Source organism: Salmo trutta, chromosome 31 (assembly GCF_901001165.1).
Source record: "Salmo trutta chromosome 31, fSalTru1.1, whole genome shotgun sequence".
NCBI lineage: Eukaryota > Metazoa > Chordata > Actinopteri > Salmoniformes > Salmonidae > Salmo > Salmo trutta.
In genome coordinates, this window is record NC_042987.1 from 26,012,844 (window position 1) to 26,028,839 (window position 15,996).

Consider the following 15,996-nt stretch of genomic DNA (forward strand, 5'->3'; position numbering starts at 1 on the left):
GAAGGCAGCAGTAGTAACTGCTAGTCTAGACCACCCCAGGCTACTAAAGTTGTTTTTTTCCATCTCTATTTCAGCGATGGACCCCTACTACCCAGAGGAAGTGGAGAATAGCGAGCTGGGTGGCCCAGGCAACATGCTGAAAACCCTGGACCCCATTCTCATCACCATCATCGCTATGAGCGCTCTGGGGGTTTTCCTGGGAGCTATCTGTGGTGTTGTCCTCTACTGTGCCTGCTCGCACGGCCACATGTCCGACAGCAGGAACTTGTCGGCTCTGGAGAACTATAACTTTGAGCTGGTGGACGGAGTCAAGCTAAAGAAGGACAGCAAGCTGAATGCACAGAACAGCTACTCAGAGGCGTGAGCGTCATCCTCTGAGGGAAAAGAACACAAGCAGCCTCATAGCTGGAGGAACTAGACCACTGGACGGAGGGTTGTGAGTTGTGACTCAAGTGTTATCCTATTCCTTATATAGTGCACTATGGAGGGGATAGGGTGGCATTTGGGATGCAGCTGGCTATAGCGATGGTGGGAGGTTGTGACTGAGCCATGCTATTCTCAGGAGCTGCAGTGAAAGGAACCTACCCGTAGTGGGCACTGTGTATAAATAAAACGTGTACAGCAAAAATTATTATTTTGTTTAGTTTTTTTGGTTGTTTGTTTTGCGACGTGCTTTGTTTTTCTGTAATCAGATGCTGGTGATGAGACCAATTGAGATGGAAGTATTTATCATGTTTTTGTTATTTTTCTTCTGGAAGGATAGGATATTTTATTTTTCATCAGAGGTCATTATTATTTCACAGAAAGAGCATAAAAACGTATATATTCACTATCCTGACGCGTGGCTCTTCTGCTGGCCATGTTATCAGTTTGTATGTCTGCATCGATTTGTGCATCTTGTTTGTGTGTGTGCGTGCATGTACGCATGCATGTGCGTGCGTGAGCAAGTGTATGTGCGTGCATGTGTGTATGCATCCAGAGGGTGCTTGCCCTGGCCCTAGACCTGTGTCTAGTTCCACAGTGCCTTTTTGAAAGTTTCTGTTGCCTTTTCTCCACTGATTCTGTTCTGGTCCTACCAGTACGTTAGGCATCGGCTGGTAGTCTGATTCTGTTTTGGTCCTACCAGTACGTTAGGCATCGGCTGGTAGCCTGATTCTGTTTTGGTCATACCAGTACGTAGGCATCGGCTGGTAGTCTGATTCTGTTCTGGTCATGGCAGTACGTTAGGTATCGGCTGGTAGTCTGATTCTGTTTTGGTCCTACCAGTACGTTAGGTATCGGCTGGTAGTCTGATTCTGTTTTGGTCATGGCAGTACGTTAGGTATCGGCTGGTAGTCTGATTCTGTTTTGGTCATACCAGTATGTTAGGCATCGGCTGGTAGTCTGATTCTGTTTTGGTCCTACCAGTACGTTAGGCATCGGCTGGTAGCCTGATTCTGTTTTGGTCATACCAGTACGTAGGCATCGGCTGGTAGTCTGATTCTGTTCTGGTCATGGCAGTACGTTAGGTATCGGCTGGTAGTCTGATTCTGTTTTGGTCCTACCAGTACGTTAGGTATCGGCTGGTAGTCTGATTCTGTTCTGATCATGGCAGTACGTTAGGTATTGGCTGGTAGTCTGATTCTGTTCTGATCATGGCAGTACGTTAGGTATTGGCTGGTAGTCTGATTCTGTTCTGGTCCTACCAGTACGTTAGGCATCGGCTGGTAGTCTGATTCTGTTCTGATCATGGCAGTACGTTAGGTATCGGCTGGTAGTCTGATTCTGTTTTGGTCATACCAGTACGTTAGGTATTGGCTGGTAGTCTGATTCTGTTCTGATCATGGCAGTACGTTAGGTATTGGCTGGTAGTCTGATTCTGTTTTGGTCCTACCAGTACGTTAGGTATCGGCTGGTAGTCTGATTCTGTTCTGATCATGGCAGTATGTTAGGTATTGGCTGGTAGTCTGATTCTGTTCTGATCATGGCAGTACGTTAGGTATTGGCTGGTAGTCTGATTCTGTTCTGGTCCTACCAGTACGTTAGGCATCGGCTGGTAGTCTGATTCTGTTCTGATCATGGCAGTACGTTAGGTATCGGCTGGTAGTCTGATTCTGTTTTGGTCATACCAGTACGTTAGGTATTGGCTGGTAGTCTGATTCTGTTCTGATCATGGCAGTACGTTAGGTATTGGCTGGTAGTCTGATTCTGTTCTGATCATGGCAGTACGTTAGGTATTGGCTGGTAGTCTGATTCTGTTCTGATCATGGCAGTACGTTAGGTATCGGCTGGTAGTCTGATTCTGTTCTGATCATGGCAGTACGTTAGGTATTGGCTGGTAGTCTGATTCTGTTCTGATCATGGCAGTACGTTAGGTATTGGCTGGTAGTCTGATTCTGTGCTGATCATGGCAGTACGTTAGGTATTGGCTGGTAGTCTGATTCTGTTCTGATCATGGCAGTACGTAGGCATCAGCTGGTAGTCTGATTCTGTTCTGATCATGGCAGTACATTAGGTATTGGCTGGTAGTCTGATTCTGTGCTGATCATGGCAGTACGTTAGGTATTGGCTGGTAGTCTGATTCTGTTCTGATCATGGCAGTACGTTAGGTATTGGCTGGTAGTCTGATTCTGTTCTGATCATGGCAGTACGTTAGGTATTGGCTGGTAGTCTGATTCTGTGCTGATCATGGCAGTACGTTAGGTATTGGCTGGTAGTCTGATTCTGTGCTGATTTGATTTTAGTCTGATTCTGTTCTGATCATAGCAGTACGTTAGGCATCGACTGGTAGAGTCTGATTCTGATCATAGCAGTATGTTAGGCATCGGCTGGTAGAGTCTGATTCTGATCATAGCAGTACGTTAGGCATCGGCTGGTAGAGTCTGATTCTGATCATAGCAGTACGTTAGGCATCGGCTGGTAGAGTCTGATTCTGATCATAGCAGTACGTTAGGCATCGACTGGTAGAGTCTGATTCTGATCATAGCAGTACGTTAGGCATCGGCTGGTAGAGTCTGATTCTGATCATAGCAGTACGTTAGGCATCGGCTGGTAGAGTCTGATTCTGATCATAGCAGTACGTTAGGTTGGTAGAGTAGGGTCAGATTGGCAGGATTCCATGCCATCCCTCCATAGCACATGACACATCCAACTTATTGTACATAGGTTTTAATATATTTGAGCGCCTTTATAAAAAGAGACAAAATGCTGCAGTATCCTTTCTTTGTGGTTTATGTATCATAGGCAATGTTATCTGGCTGTCATCATGTATGTAACAGACATTTTGTGTTGTTATTATGTTCCATTGGTGCTCTCCCAATGCTGCCTGGGAAATGAGGGTTATTATAGCCAATGGTTATGGCCTTTTGAGAGATGTTCAGATTCAGCCATGATCATCAGTACTGAGCCTTATTAATAGGGGCAACAATTGGCGACAAAGGCCTAACAAGGAGAGAGTGAAGAAGCCATCTGCTGTGTCTGAAATTGAACCATATTCCCTAGAGTGCACTACTTTTGACCAGAGCCCTATGGGCTATATAAAAGTCGTGTACTGTGGTAGTATTTGGGATGTAGACAGACAACAGACTGGGCAGCTGAAGCATCTCTACGAAGAAAATGCTATCACAGTGCTATGACAATACCTGGGACATTATGGGCCAGTTTCTCAGACATAGATTCAGAATCTCGTTGAGAATGCTTTTATGTCCTGGACTAGGCTTAATCTATGTCTGGGAAACCGGCCCTACATGTCTGTGGTGGAATGATGGCCCTTGATAGAATGAAAGAGACTCTTATGACGTCATGCTGTTTTCATGTACTGTAGCCTACATCCTCTTTGCTCTCCTTTTTGTCTGTATTGAATGTTAATGTGAAGAGTTCAGACAAAACAAAGTACTGTATAAAATGGCGAAGACATAGATCCAAGGTTTAATCAATGGATGTGATGTAGCCATACTGTTTGTTCCTTCCGCCAGGGTCTATGAGCTTCTATGTTGAGATTCTTTCATGTTTTCTTCAGGCGGGGTAGCTAGTTAAACAGATGTTTCATAGTTCTGCTTCGAGCTCATAACAGTTTTCCACATTCCATAGGATTAGAATGATTGGAATTAAAATGAGTCATTCTATTTCTATGGTTCCACCACTTGTAAAGGCATAATGCTTTGGTGTTGTCTTCGTCAATAGGAAAGGATTCTGCAGCACTAGATGTGAAAACAATGTTGCACTGATATATTTAAAAGATCTTTGTGTTGTTTATGATATTGACTTGTGAAAAAAGAGAGAAAGCAAAAGAAGGATAAGACAGTGTTACAGATAACTCTTTTATATGCTTTCAGATGATATAGTTCTGAAATGTACAATTATGGAGATGTTTTTCATTATTGAAAAAGCTATACATGTCTCTTTACTTACGTAATGTTTTACTTGGTATGTTATATCACCTTGTGTTTTTTTGTACTGTCACAAATGTCTGTGCCATTTTTTTTCTACAAAATGTTTGATTTTCAATACTGCTTCTGTAATTTGCCGTCCCAGATAAAAAAAAGAAAAAAAGAAGTAAGCAGTTGAGGCCTTAATGACTCAAGTAATGTTTCTTTACTTGGACTCCATCCCAAATGTCCCTATTCCCTATATAGTGCACCCATAGGGCTCTGGTAAAAAGTAGTGCACGATGTAGGGAATAGGGTGCCATTTGACTCCCTGGTCAGCTTCAAGACCCATCTGTCTATGTTGTTTCTGACTCTGATCAATGACTACTACATTCCAAAGAATTGGATCAAATAAATGTTTGAATAAGATTAATTATTTCAAATTGTTTTGGTTCAGAAAGTGATAATTGTGTATTTGCCCAATCATATACCCAGAGCTGTACCCTTTTAATGAGTCCTTTGTCATATCCACATTGAACACTGGAGGGCGGTGTTGTATAGAATGCTTTGTATGGCAACTGCACGTGACGGGCCACTCCAAATCAATAGCAACAAATCAAGTAATCTAGTGCATTGTCAGTGTGTTACAGTTTCTCACACATACAGTTATTAGGGTGTTACATTATCAAATACAGTGAATTACCAGCACAGCTCAGTTCCTGTAAAGTATAGTTGTTTACGGGTAGAGATACTGTACCAATGTGCAAAGAAGACGTGTGTGGTTAGAGTGAAATGTCCTGATAAAAACACCATCACCATAGAGCTATCAGACATAGAGCTATTCTTAATATCACCATAGACCAGAGGTTCTTAAGCTTTTTCAGCTCAAGACCCAAATTAGAAATGTGCTGTCCTTGAACTACCCAAATTCTATTTGCCATATATTTTTCAACTGTGCTGTGATGTTTCTCAAAAGTTCTGAACCTTTCTTTTCTCATAGATTCAACATATTGTAAATTAAAGATAAACATTTTTGCTAAGAGTATTACATTATTGATCGATTGACTATGACTTTTATAATCACCCAGCAGTACTATTTGCAGAGTTAGCTCCAGGTAAATGTTACAATTCTTCAGCCATTCCTGAACCTGTGACCAAAAACAAGCTACATATGGACAGTACCAAAACGATGTAATGATTCTGTCTCTTCCCAGCAAAATCTGCAGAGCTGGGATGGTTGTATCCCCTATATACAAGTCGGAAGTTTACAAACACTTATGTTGGAGTCATTAAAACTCGTTTTTTAACCACTCCACAAATTTCTTGTTAACAACGTATAGTTTTGGCAAGTCGGTTAGGGATCTACTTTGTGCATGACACAAGTAATTTTTCCAACAATTGTTTACAGACAGATTATTTCACATATAATTCACTGTATCACAATTCCAGTGGGTCAGAATTTTACATACACTAAGCTGACAGTGCCTTTAAACAGCTTGGAAAATTCCAGAAAATTATGTCATGGCTTTAGAAGCTTCTGATAAGATAATTGATATCATTTGAGTCAATTGGAGGTGTACCTGTGGATGTATTTCAAGGCCTACCTTCCAACTCACTGCTTCTTTGCTGGACATCAGTGGAAAATCAAAAGAAATCAACCAAGACCTCAGAAAAATGGTAGACCTCCACAAGTCTGGTTCATCTTTGGGAGCAATTTCCAAATACCTGAAGGTACCACATTCATCTGTACAAACAATAGTACGCAAGTATAAACACCATGGGACCACGCAGCCTCGTTCTGTCTCCTAGAGATGAACGTACTTTGGTGCGAAAAGTGCAAATCAATCCCAGAACAACAGCAAAGGACCTTGTGAAGATGCTGGAGGAAACAGGTACAAAAGTATCTATATCCATAGTAAAACAAGTCCTATATCGACATAACCTGAAAGCCCACTCAGAAAGGAAGAAACCACTGCTCCAGAACCGCCATTAAAAAGCCAGACTACGGTTTGCAACTGCACATGGGGACAAAGATTGTAGTTTTTGGAGAAATGTCCTCTGGTCTGATGAAACAATAATAGAACTGTTTGGCCATAATGACCATCGTTATGTTAGGAGGAAATAGGGGGAGGCTTGCAAGCTGAAGAACACCATCCCAACCGTGAAGCACGGGGGTGGCAGCATCATGTTGTGGGGGTGCTTTGCTGCAGGAGGGACTGGTGCACATCACAAAATAGATGGCAAAATGAGGAAGGAAAATTATGTGGATATATTGAAGCAACATCTCAAGACATCAGTCAGGAAGTTAAAGCTTGGTCGCAAATAGGTCTTCCAAATGGACAAGCATACTTCCAAAGTTGTGGCAAAATGGCTTAAGGACAACAAAGTCAAGGTATTGGAGTGGCCATTACAAAGCCCTAACCTCAGTCCTATAGAAAATTTGTGGGCAGAACTGAAAAAGTGTGTGCGAGCAAGGAGGCCTACAAACCTGACTCAGTTACACCACCTCTGTCAGGAGGAATGGGCCACATTCACCCAACTTATTGTGGGAAGCTTGTGGAAGGCTACCCGAAACGTTTGACCCAAGTTAAACGATTTAAAGGCAATGCTACCAAATACTAATTGAGTGTATGTAAACTTCTGACCCACTGGGAATGTGATGAAAGAAATAAAAGATGGAATAAATCATTCTCTCTGCTATTATTCTGACATTTCACATTCTTAAAATAAACTGGTGATCCTAACTGACCTAAAACAGGGAATATTTACTAGGATTAAATGTCAGGAATTGTGAAAACATAGTTTAAATGTATTTGTCTAAGGTGTATGTAAACTTCCGACTTCAACTGTATATAACATTCTATTGGTTGCAATAATTTTGTATAATAATTGAAATTGGAAAAACTCAAAGTTTTGAGTCCAGCGTCGTTTTGTGTATCAGTTCATAAACCATACACCATGAACTGGTACGTTGAAATCTCTTCACAACTATTTTGCAATCTACAGTGTATTCGGAAAGTAATCAGACCCCTTTTTTAGTTTTTCCACATTTTGTTATGTTACAACCTGTTTTTTTGTTTTTTTCCCCTCATCAATCTATACACTATACCCCATAGTGACAAAGCAAAACAGGTTTTTAGAGATTTTTGCAAATGTATTTTAAAATAAAAAACTGAAATCACATTTACATACCCTTTACTCAGTACTTTGTTGAAGCACCTTTAGCAGCGATTAAGGCCTCGATTCTTCTTGGGTATGATGCTACAAGCTTGGCACACCTGTATTTGGGGAGTTTCTCCCATTCTTCTCTGCAGATCCTCTCAAGCTCTGTCAGGTTGGATGGAGAGCGTCGCTGCGCAGCTATTTTCAGGTCTCTCCAGAGATGTTTGATTAGGGTTCAAGTTCGGGCTCTGGCTGGGCCACTCAAGGACGTTCAGAGACTTGTCCTGAAGCCGCTCCTGCGTTGTCTTGGCTGTGTGCTTAGGGTCATTGTCCTGTTGGAAGGTGAACCTTTGCCCCAGTCTGAGGTCTGTATCTCTCTGGAGCAGGTTTTCATCAAGGATCTCTCTGTACTTTGCTCCATTCATTTATCCCTCGATCCTGTCTCCCAGTCCTTGCAGCTCAAAAACTTCCCCACAACATGATGCTGCCACCAACGTGCTTCACCGTAGGGCGGGTTCCAGGGTTCCTCCAGACATGACGCTTGGCATTCAGACCAGAGAATCTTGTTTCTTATGGTCTGAGAGTCCTTCAGGTGCCTTTTAGCAAACTCCAAGCGGGCTGTCATGTGCCTTTTACTGAGGAATGGCTTCCGTCTGTCCATTCTACCATAAAGGCCTGATTGGTGGAGTGCTACAGAGATGGTTGTCCTTCTGGATGGTTCTCCCATCTCCACAGAGAAACTCTGGAGCTCTGTTGGAGTGACCATCAGGTTCTTGGTTACCTCCCTGACCAAGTACCCTCTCCCCCGATTTCTCAGTTCAGCCGGGTGGCCAGCTCTAGGAAGAATCTTGGTGATTCCAAACTTCTTCCATTTAAGAATGATGGAGGCCACCCTGTTCTTGGGGACCTTCTATGCTGCAGACATTTTTTGGTACCCTTCCCCAGATCTGTGCCTCGACACAATCCTGTCTCGGAGCTCAATGGACAATTCCTTCGACCTCATGGCTTGGTTTTTGCTCTGACATGCATTGTCAACTGTGAGACCTTATATAGACAGGTGTGTGCCTTTCCAAATCATGTCCAATCAATTGAATTTACCACAGTCGGACTCCAATCAAGTTGTAGAAACATCTCATTGATGATCAATGGAAACAGGATGCACCTGAGCTCAATTTCGAGTCTCATAGAAAGGGTCTGAATACTTATGTAAATAAGGTATTTCTGTATGGGTTTATTTATATATAAATTAGCAAAAAAATAAATAAATGTCCTTATGGGGTATTGTGTGTAATATTTAATCAATTTTAGAATAAGGCTGTGACGTAACAAAATGCGGAAAAAGGGAAGCAGTCTGACTACTTTCCGAATGCTCTGTATATCGCACAACTGTCCATTTACAATTTTCTTTAACCGATTTTGGTACTTATTGCAGGGATGACAGACACGTTCCTTACTTTCTCCCCCTTCCACTTGCCTCTATAGAGCCATACTTAATAAAGGATTTTTCCTGCCACCATTACACAGCAAAGACCGCACAGAATGCTGAATAATGTAAGGCTGACTTCAAAACCCAAAACGGGGATGAGGTTATATTAGACAGTGCAGTTAAATTAACAATAATTTAAGCTTCCTGCCAATATCAGATATGTGTATGTCCTGGGAAATGTTCGAAGAACTTCTTCGGGATCGGTGTCCCATCCACGGGACGGTTGAGCTAACATAGGCTAATACGATTAGCATGAGGTTGTAAGTAACAAGAACATTTCCCAGGACATACACATATCTGATATTGGCAGAAAGCTTAAATTATTGTTAATCTAACTGCACGGTCTAATTTACAGTTGCTATTACAGTGAAATAATACCATGCTATTGTTTGAGTAGAGTGCACAGTTTTGAACTTGAAAAGTAATTCATAAACAAAGTAGGCACATTTAGGCAGTCTTGATACAACATTATGAACATAAATGCAATGGTTCATTGGATCAGTCTAAAACTTTGCACATACACTGCTGCCATCTAGTGGCCAAAATCTAAATTGCAGCTTGCCTGGAATAATACGTTATGGCCTTTCTCTTGCATTTCAAAGATGATGGTACAAAAAAAAAAAAAAACAGGGGGGTTTTCTTTGTATTATCTTTTACCAGATCTAATGAGTTATATTCTCCTACATTCCTTTCACATTTCCACAAACATCCACAAAAGTGTTTCCTTTCAAATGGTATCAAGAATATGCATATCTTTGCTTCAGGGCCTGAGCTATAGGCAGTTAGATTTAGGTATGTCATTTCAGGCGAAAATGTAAAAAAATATATTGTTTTGTTTGTGACAAATTATTTGGCTACACAATAATATTATCCTAACATCATCAAATACATTGATTTGAATACAAAGGACTATTGTTCTGTGTTAACGTAATGTCTTTCATTTCCACCTTCATTGGAACCTAGATTAATGAATCATTACTTAGCCTTTCATAGTTTATATATTTAGTTTAATTGAATTATAATATATGACTCATGAACCTGCAGTGATTAAGTTAAAAATAAATAAAAGATTGGGATGTAATTAGGAGGTACTAGATGAGTGGCTGATGATTTGGGGAGAGAGGTCCCTGTTGCTTCATTTGACTGTTATTTAGACACGGGGGGGGGCTGTGCAGTCATACACAACGGCTAAATGTGTGCACATCGTCATTGTTCTCATTGACTATGCACACACTCATTCAGAGAACACTATCCTATCCTTTAAATTAATGTAACCTACAGTAGCAGTCAAAAGTTTGGACACACCTACTCATTCAAGGGTTTTCTTTATTTTTACTATTTTCTACATTGTAGAATAATAGTGAAGACATCAAAACTATGAATTAACACATGTGGAACCATGTAGTAACCGAAAAAGTGTTAAACAAATAAAAAAAACATTTTAGACTTTAGATTCTTCAAAGTCGCCACCCTTTGCCTTGATGACAGCTTTGCACACTCTTGGCATTTTGACTGGTACTGTATATTACACAGAGCCCCTTTGTCTTGACACAGATGGCTTTCAGTGTTTTTCAGATTTTACATCACAGAGGAAATACATTGTAACTCTTTTAGAGTATAATACATGCCATTTAGCAGATGCCTTTATGCAAAGTGACTTACAGACATCTGTGCATAAATGTTTTATGTACGGGTAGTCTCTGGAATCAATCCCACCATCCTGACATTGCAAGCTCCATGCTCTAACAACTGAGTAAAAATGTTGTTATATTATACTAGTGTCACAGTTTGGAAGAAGTAAAATTTGATGGGAAAAAATGGGAGAACCCTTCCTCAGCAGTAAGACAGCATAACTTAAACTACGCTGTCTTACAAATAAACAATGCTCTGCAACAGGGTCAACAACAGGGTCAACAACAGGGTCAGCAACAGATCAACAACAGGGCCAACAACAGGTCAACAACAGGGCCAACAACAGGGTCAACAACAGGGTCAGCAACAGGTCAACAACAGGGTCAACATCAGGGTCACTAAAGCTTCATGTTTGTTCACTGATCACAAAAACAAGCCAACAGTGGTTTCGCTAAGCTACATTGTCTCTTAGGAGGAGTTTACTATACTTTTTCACTAAACAACATTCAATTTGTGTAGTTTATGCTCCAAAACGAGTGTTGGAGAGTAAAGTTTCACATATGAGTCCCACTGTTGATCTCTAGAATGTGATCTTTATCTGAGGTAAGTGTGTTGAATCGACACTTAGCAATAGCTCTTATCAGTAGGTAGAACCTTCCAAACATGTTTATAAAATGTGTTTTTCATATTGAATCATTGTTGAACCCTCCATATCACAGCAAATACAACTTCTAAGAAAGGATGTGCCCTGCAACACCTCAACATCTTTGAACAAAGTACAGTTTCTCATATCATTAAGTAGTTTAACTTTGCCTACTCACAGGAAGGTTCACAGGCCTGTCTGTCTGTCTGTCTGTGAGCTTGCTTCATTGCGCTCCAAGTACAGTGGGCATGTTCTGTGTGGGAGGTTCTAGATAATAAGAGGTGCCCGAAATTCATTGTCCACTCTGCTGAAGGGAAAAATATTTAGCCTTTGACTGAGCCATTGCGGACATATTGTAACGTGTTTGGGCTAGCTGGACTCCTGCCCCTAGTTCTAATTTTTACATTCCGTTTTTCCTCGACGTTTTGTTATTTTGTATGAGGCAATTATTATTTACGGATTGGCAACATCACTGATACTTGGTATTTTCTTCTGTGAAAGGAGTAGTCTACGGAGTAGGGACCCCTCCGTGAGTTAAGCTTTTTTTGTATCTAGAAAAAGCGCACGGGATACTTTGCCTCAAATGCAGCTCTAAAATTATTATTAAAACAAAAAATATATATATATTAGAAAACACGAGTCAAGGTAAGATGATGTACGTTATTTTCAAAAATGATTATCCGGCATATCTGGTAGGTCTATGAAGGCTATGTCAAAAATGTACGCTACTGAAATATCCAAGAGATTCGACAAAGGGGATGGGGAATGGGCTGAGTAACTTTGGGTGGGGATAGCGGCAGTCGGACAGGGCTACGCGAAACCGATTAACTTTGTAAATTCACTCGTATTAAATAGACCTACATTGACGTTTCTGTGTTTATCTTTACCAAGGTACGTTCCTATATTGTCCAGCCGTAGGCCCATATTAATGGCAATTTGATGCATTTTGGTTGGTATACTTTGTATTTGTTTGTCCCCCATTTTATTCTACTGTCTGTCGGCTACTTTCTGTTACAGCGTAGGCCTTCCTTCCTACCATAAATTAAGTTTTCTTTGACATGTTTTAGAGGCTGAAAGTTAGTTAGGTTAGTCCACTCTTACGTCTAGGCCCTATTCCATGATGTAATATATTGTATCAAGAATTGTTACAGCCTATATTGGGCTCCCGAGTGTGGCCATACTTCGAGTGTGTCTCCCTGGGGTACCCTACAATGTACCATGTCAATCAATACGTGGTAGCTTATGTACAGTATACATAGATTTGTAATGTAATCGCACAGATGCTTAAATGGCAGGTTGTTTCATTGAGCTAGACTTTTGCATGGGAGTGTCTCACAGCACTTATATATATATATATATATTATTATTTTATTATTTAACCTTTATTTAACTAGGCAAGTCAGCTGCAACAAATTCTTATTTACAATGACGGCTTACCCCGGCCAAACCCGGACGAGGCTGGGCAAATTGTGTGCCACCTTATGGGACTTCCAATCACGGCCAGTTGTGATACAGCCTTGAATCGAACCAGGGTCTGTAGTGACGCCTCTAGCACTGAGATGCAGTGCCTTATTTACATACGTATTCAGACCCTTTGCTATGAGACTCGAAATTGAGCTCAGGTGCATCCTGTTTCCATTGATCGTCCTTGAGATGTTTCTACAACTTGATTGGTAAATTCAATTGATTGGACATGATTTGGAAAGGCACACACCTGTCTATAAGGTCCCACAGTTGACAGTCCATGTCAGAGCAAAAACCAAGACATGAGGTCGAAGGAATTGTCCGTGAGTTCGGTGACAGGATTGTCGAGGCACAGATCTGGGGAAGGGTACCAACATTTTTTTTGCAGCATTGAAGGACCCCAAGAGCACACTCTTCCTAGAGCTGACTGCCCGGCCAAATGGAGCAATCGGGGGAGAAGGGCCTTGGTCAGGGAGGTGACCAAGAACCTGATGGTTTCTGACAGAGCTCCAGTGTTCCTCTGTGGAGATGGGAGAACCTTTCAGAAGGACAATCATCTCTGCAGCCCTCCACCAATCAGGCCTTTATGGTAGAGTGGCCAGACAGAAGCCACTCCTCAGTAAAAGACACATGACAGCCTGTTTGGAGTTTGCCAAAAGGCACCTAAAGGACTCTCAGACCATGAGAAATAATATTCTCTGGTCTGATGAAACCAAGATTGAACAAGCTTGTAGCGTCATACCCAAGAAGACTCGAGTCTGTAATCGCTGCCAAAGGTGCTTCAACAAAGTATTGAGTAAAGGGTCTGAATACTTATGTAAATGTGATATTTCAGTTTTTAATCGTTTAGAAATGTCCAAAAATGTATAAAAAACTGTTTTAGCTTGGTCGTTATGGAGTGTTGTGTGTAGATTGATGAGGGGAAAAACAATTAAATCAATTTTAGAATAAGGTTGAAACGTAACAAAATGTGGAAAAAGTGAATGGTCTGAATACTTTACGAATGCACTGTAGATTGCAAAATAGTTGGGAAGAGATTTTTGATGCACCGATTGCATGGCGTTCTTCACCAACCGAATGCGAGGCGCAGAATGATTTGTTGACCTGCTGTGTAAGAAAGCATCGCCACCAATCCTGATAGCAAGCGTGGCACAGACAGCACACAGCTAAGTTCTTGTTTTAAGGACTAAAGTGGCCTTGTTAAAAGGCCTTAGTCAGAGTAGGTGGGGTAAAATGACTGTCTTTGATTAGGAGATCCTGTCTGGTAGATAGAACTAGAATGTTTAATAACATAGTATTTACATTGTCTTAAAGATGAGTGAACCCCCTCTTGTATTTGATTTTACACACACACACACACACACACACACACACACACACACACACACACACACACACACACACACACACACGCACACACACAGAGTTTCAGTGACTTCAGAGGCTTGTTAATAGCACAAAGAGAAGAAGTGGTGTTGTTGGGCTGACCCAATCAGTCACTTCCCCTAGTTACATTGTTATGACTTAACAGCGCCAATATTACTGGGCTGGCCTAGGACAGTGTCCCAAATGGCCCCCTATTCCCTTTATAGCACACTACTTAAAAAGTAATGCACTAGGGCTCTTGTCAAAAGTAGCGCACTATAAGGGAGAAGGGTACCATTTGGGACGCTAGACTAGGAGTGTCCGGATAATATCATACTGTAGTCATGGGGTCATAGAACTATTACTATATGAAGCATCTCAGAGTAGGAGTGCTGATCTAGGATCAGGTCCCCCCTGCCATGTAATGTTATTCATTGTGATCTAAAAGCCGAAACGTATCCTAAGTCAGCACTCCTACTCCGAGACGCTTGACACATACCCCCCCCCCTTAGTTGTCCGACTGATTCAACAGATGACTGACTATGCAATTCAGATTTCTCAGTCACACATGAGTCACATTTCAAGCTAGACCCCCAGGCCTGGCAGTGTTGACTGAATTGAGTGGTCTCTTCATGGGGGATATTCTTATGAGTCATGGACACTGCGTTTCTTGGGTCGAGGTCTGGATCTGGAACAAGGGCCTATTAAGTTGGAATGTATTGTCTCATTCTTTGAGTACGATCTAGATCAGCCCCCAACCCCACCTCCATTTCTGAGAGCAGTTACACGTTTTGTGTTAAAAGGAGGCTTTTTGTATCAAGCGTCTCAGAGTAGGAGCGACGATCTAGGATCAGTTTAGCCTTTTAGATCACAGTAAATGAGATTTCATGAACAGGGGGAGACCTGATCCTTGATCAGCACTGAATTACAGCTCATATCATCTCAAGAAGGCAGCTCTCATTCACACGATTGAGTAGCCTACTGGCTAGTAGCTCAGTAGATGCCCCCTGTTAAACAGTACCACATACAAATGAACTCGATTAAGAAGGAATTCCTCAGTTTAGGTTGGGTTTCCTCAATATTCCCTTGTACTCGCCGGTACAACTGAATGCACTTCCTGATCCATCCACACAGTGCTGTTAAGACAGCACAGCCTGTACAGCAGTTTAATTAAGGAAATGGATTCATTCACTGCCCTGCTGCTAGGAGAGCTAATGGACAGAGGGAGAGGGGAGCGGGCGGTGGACTGTGACACAGGCAGTGGGGGTTGGGTGTCCGTTCACGTTACTTAGACTGCTAACTCAGCACAATTAAAGATGCAAACATATTTTGTGTGGTTATCATTCATAGCAACCATTCACGCATTAAAAGTGTTGAGATAATCTATAGACTCAAAAGCACGTACACATTTATTTAACACGCTAATCTTCATAATGAATACCATCAAATGTACTCATTTTGTACTCCTCACTATTTGTATGCACCGTGCAGTCCAAGGTGGTCCATCGACGATAATATTTTAATGTGGTTAACCAGCGTCGTAGAAGTAACAGCGAGGTGAGTGAGGCCGTGAGGAAATCCATGCAGGTGTGTTCTCTGTTAGTTACAGTCAGGTTCAAGTGGCTACATCACCAGATCAAAGTGTTACCTAGTTTAGCTACCACTTAGCACTGAGATGAAACATCCCATAAACACAACCAACTGACTCACTGAATAGGTGTTAGGTCTTGTACTTTCTCCCCCTCTCTAAACTGGTTTTTGTTATTCATTTTTTTAATGAAGTAATGTTAAAAAAATCAGAGCGGTAGATCTCTGCTTGCTTTTTGACTGCGAAAGTGATGTTGACTCAGAAAAGGTTGGTGACCACTGACTTAGAGGATTGAGCTACATCTAGTGTC

General features: G+C 41.5%; 1 protein-coding gene across 1 annotated transcript in view; it reads left to right on the plus strand.

Moving 5' to 3' along the window:
* LOC115169830 (neuropilin-1a) overlaps positions 1-4,776 on the plus strand; it is a 74,890-nt gene extending 70,114 nt beyond the window's left edge. The window contains exon 18 of the mRNA XM_029725838.1: positions 75-4,776. Within this exon, the coding sequence (XP_029581698.1) occupies positions 75-364 (290 nt within the window). The 3' untranslated portion in view covers positions 365-4,776. The remainder of the gene's footprint in view (positions 1-74) is intronic.
* The last annotated feature ends 11,220 nt before the right edge of the window (positions 4,777-15,996 follow it).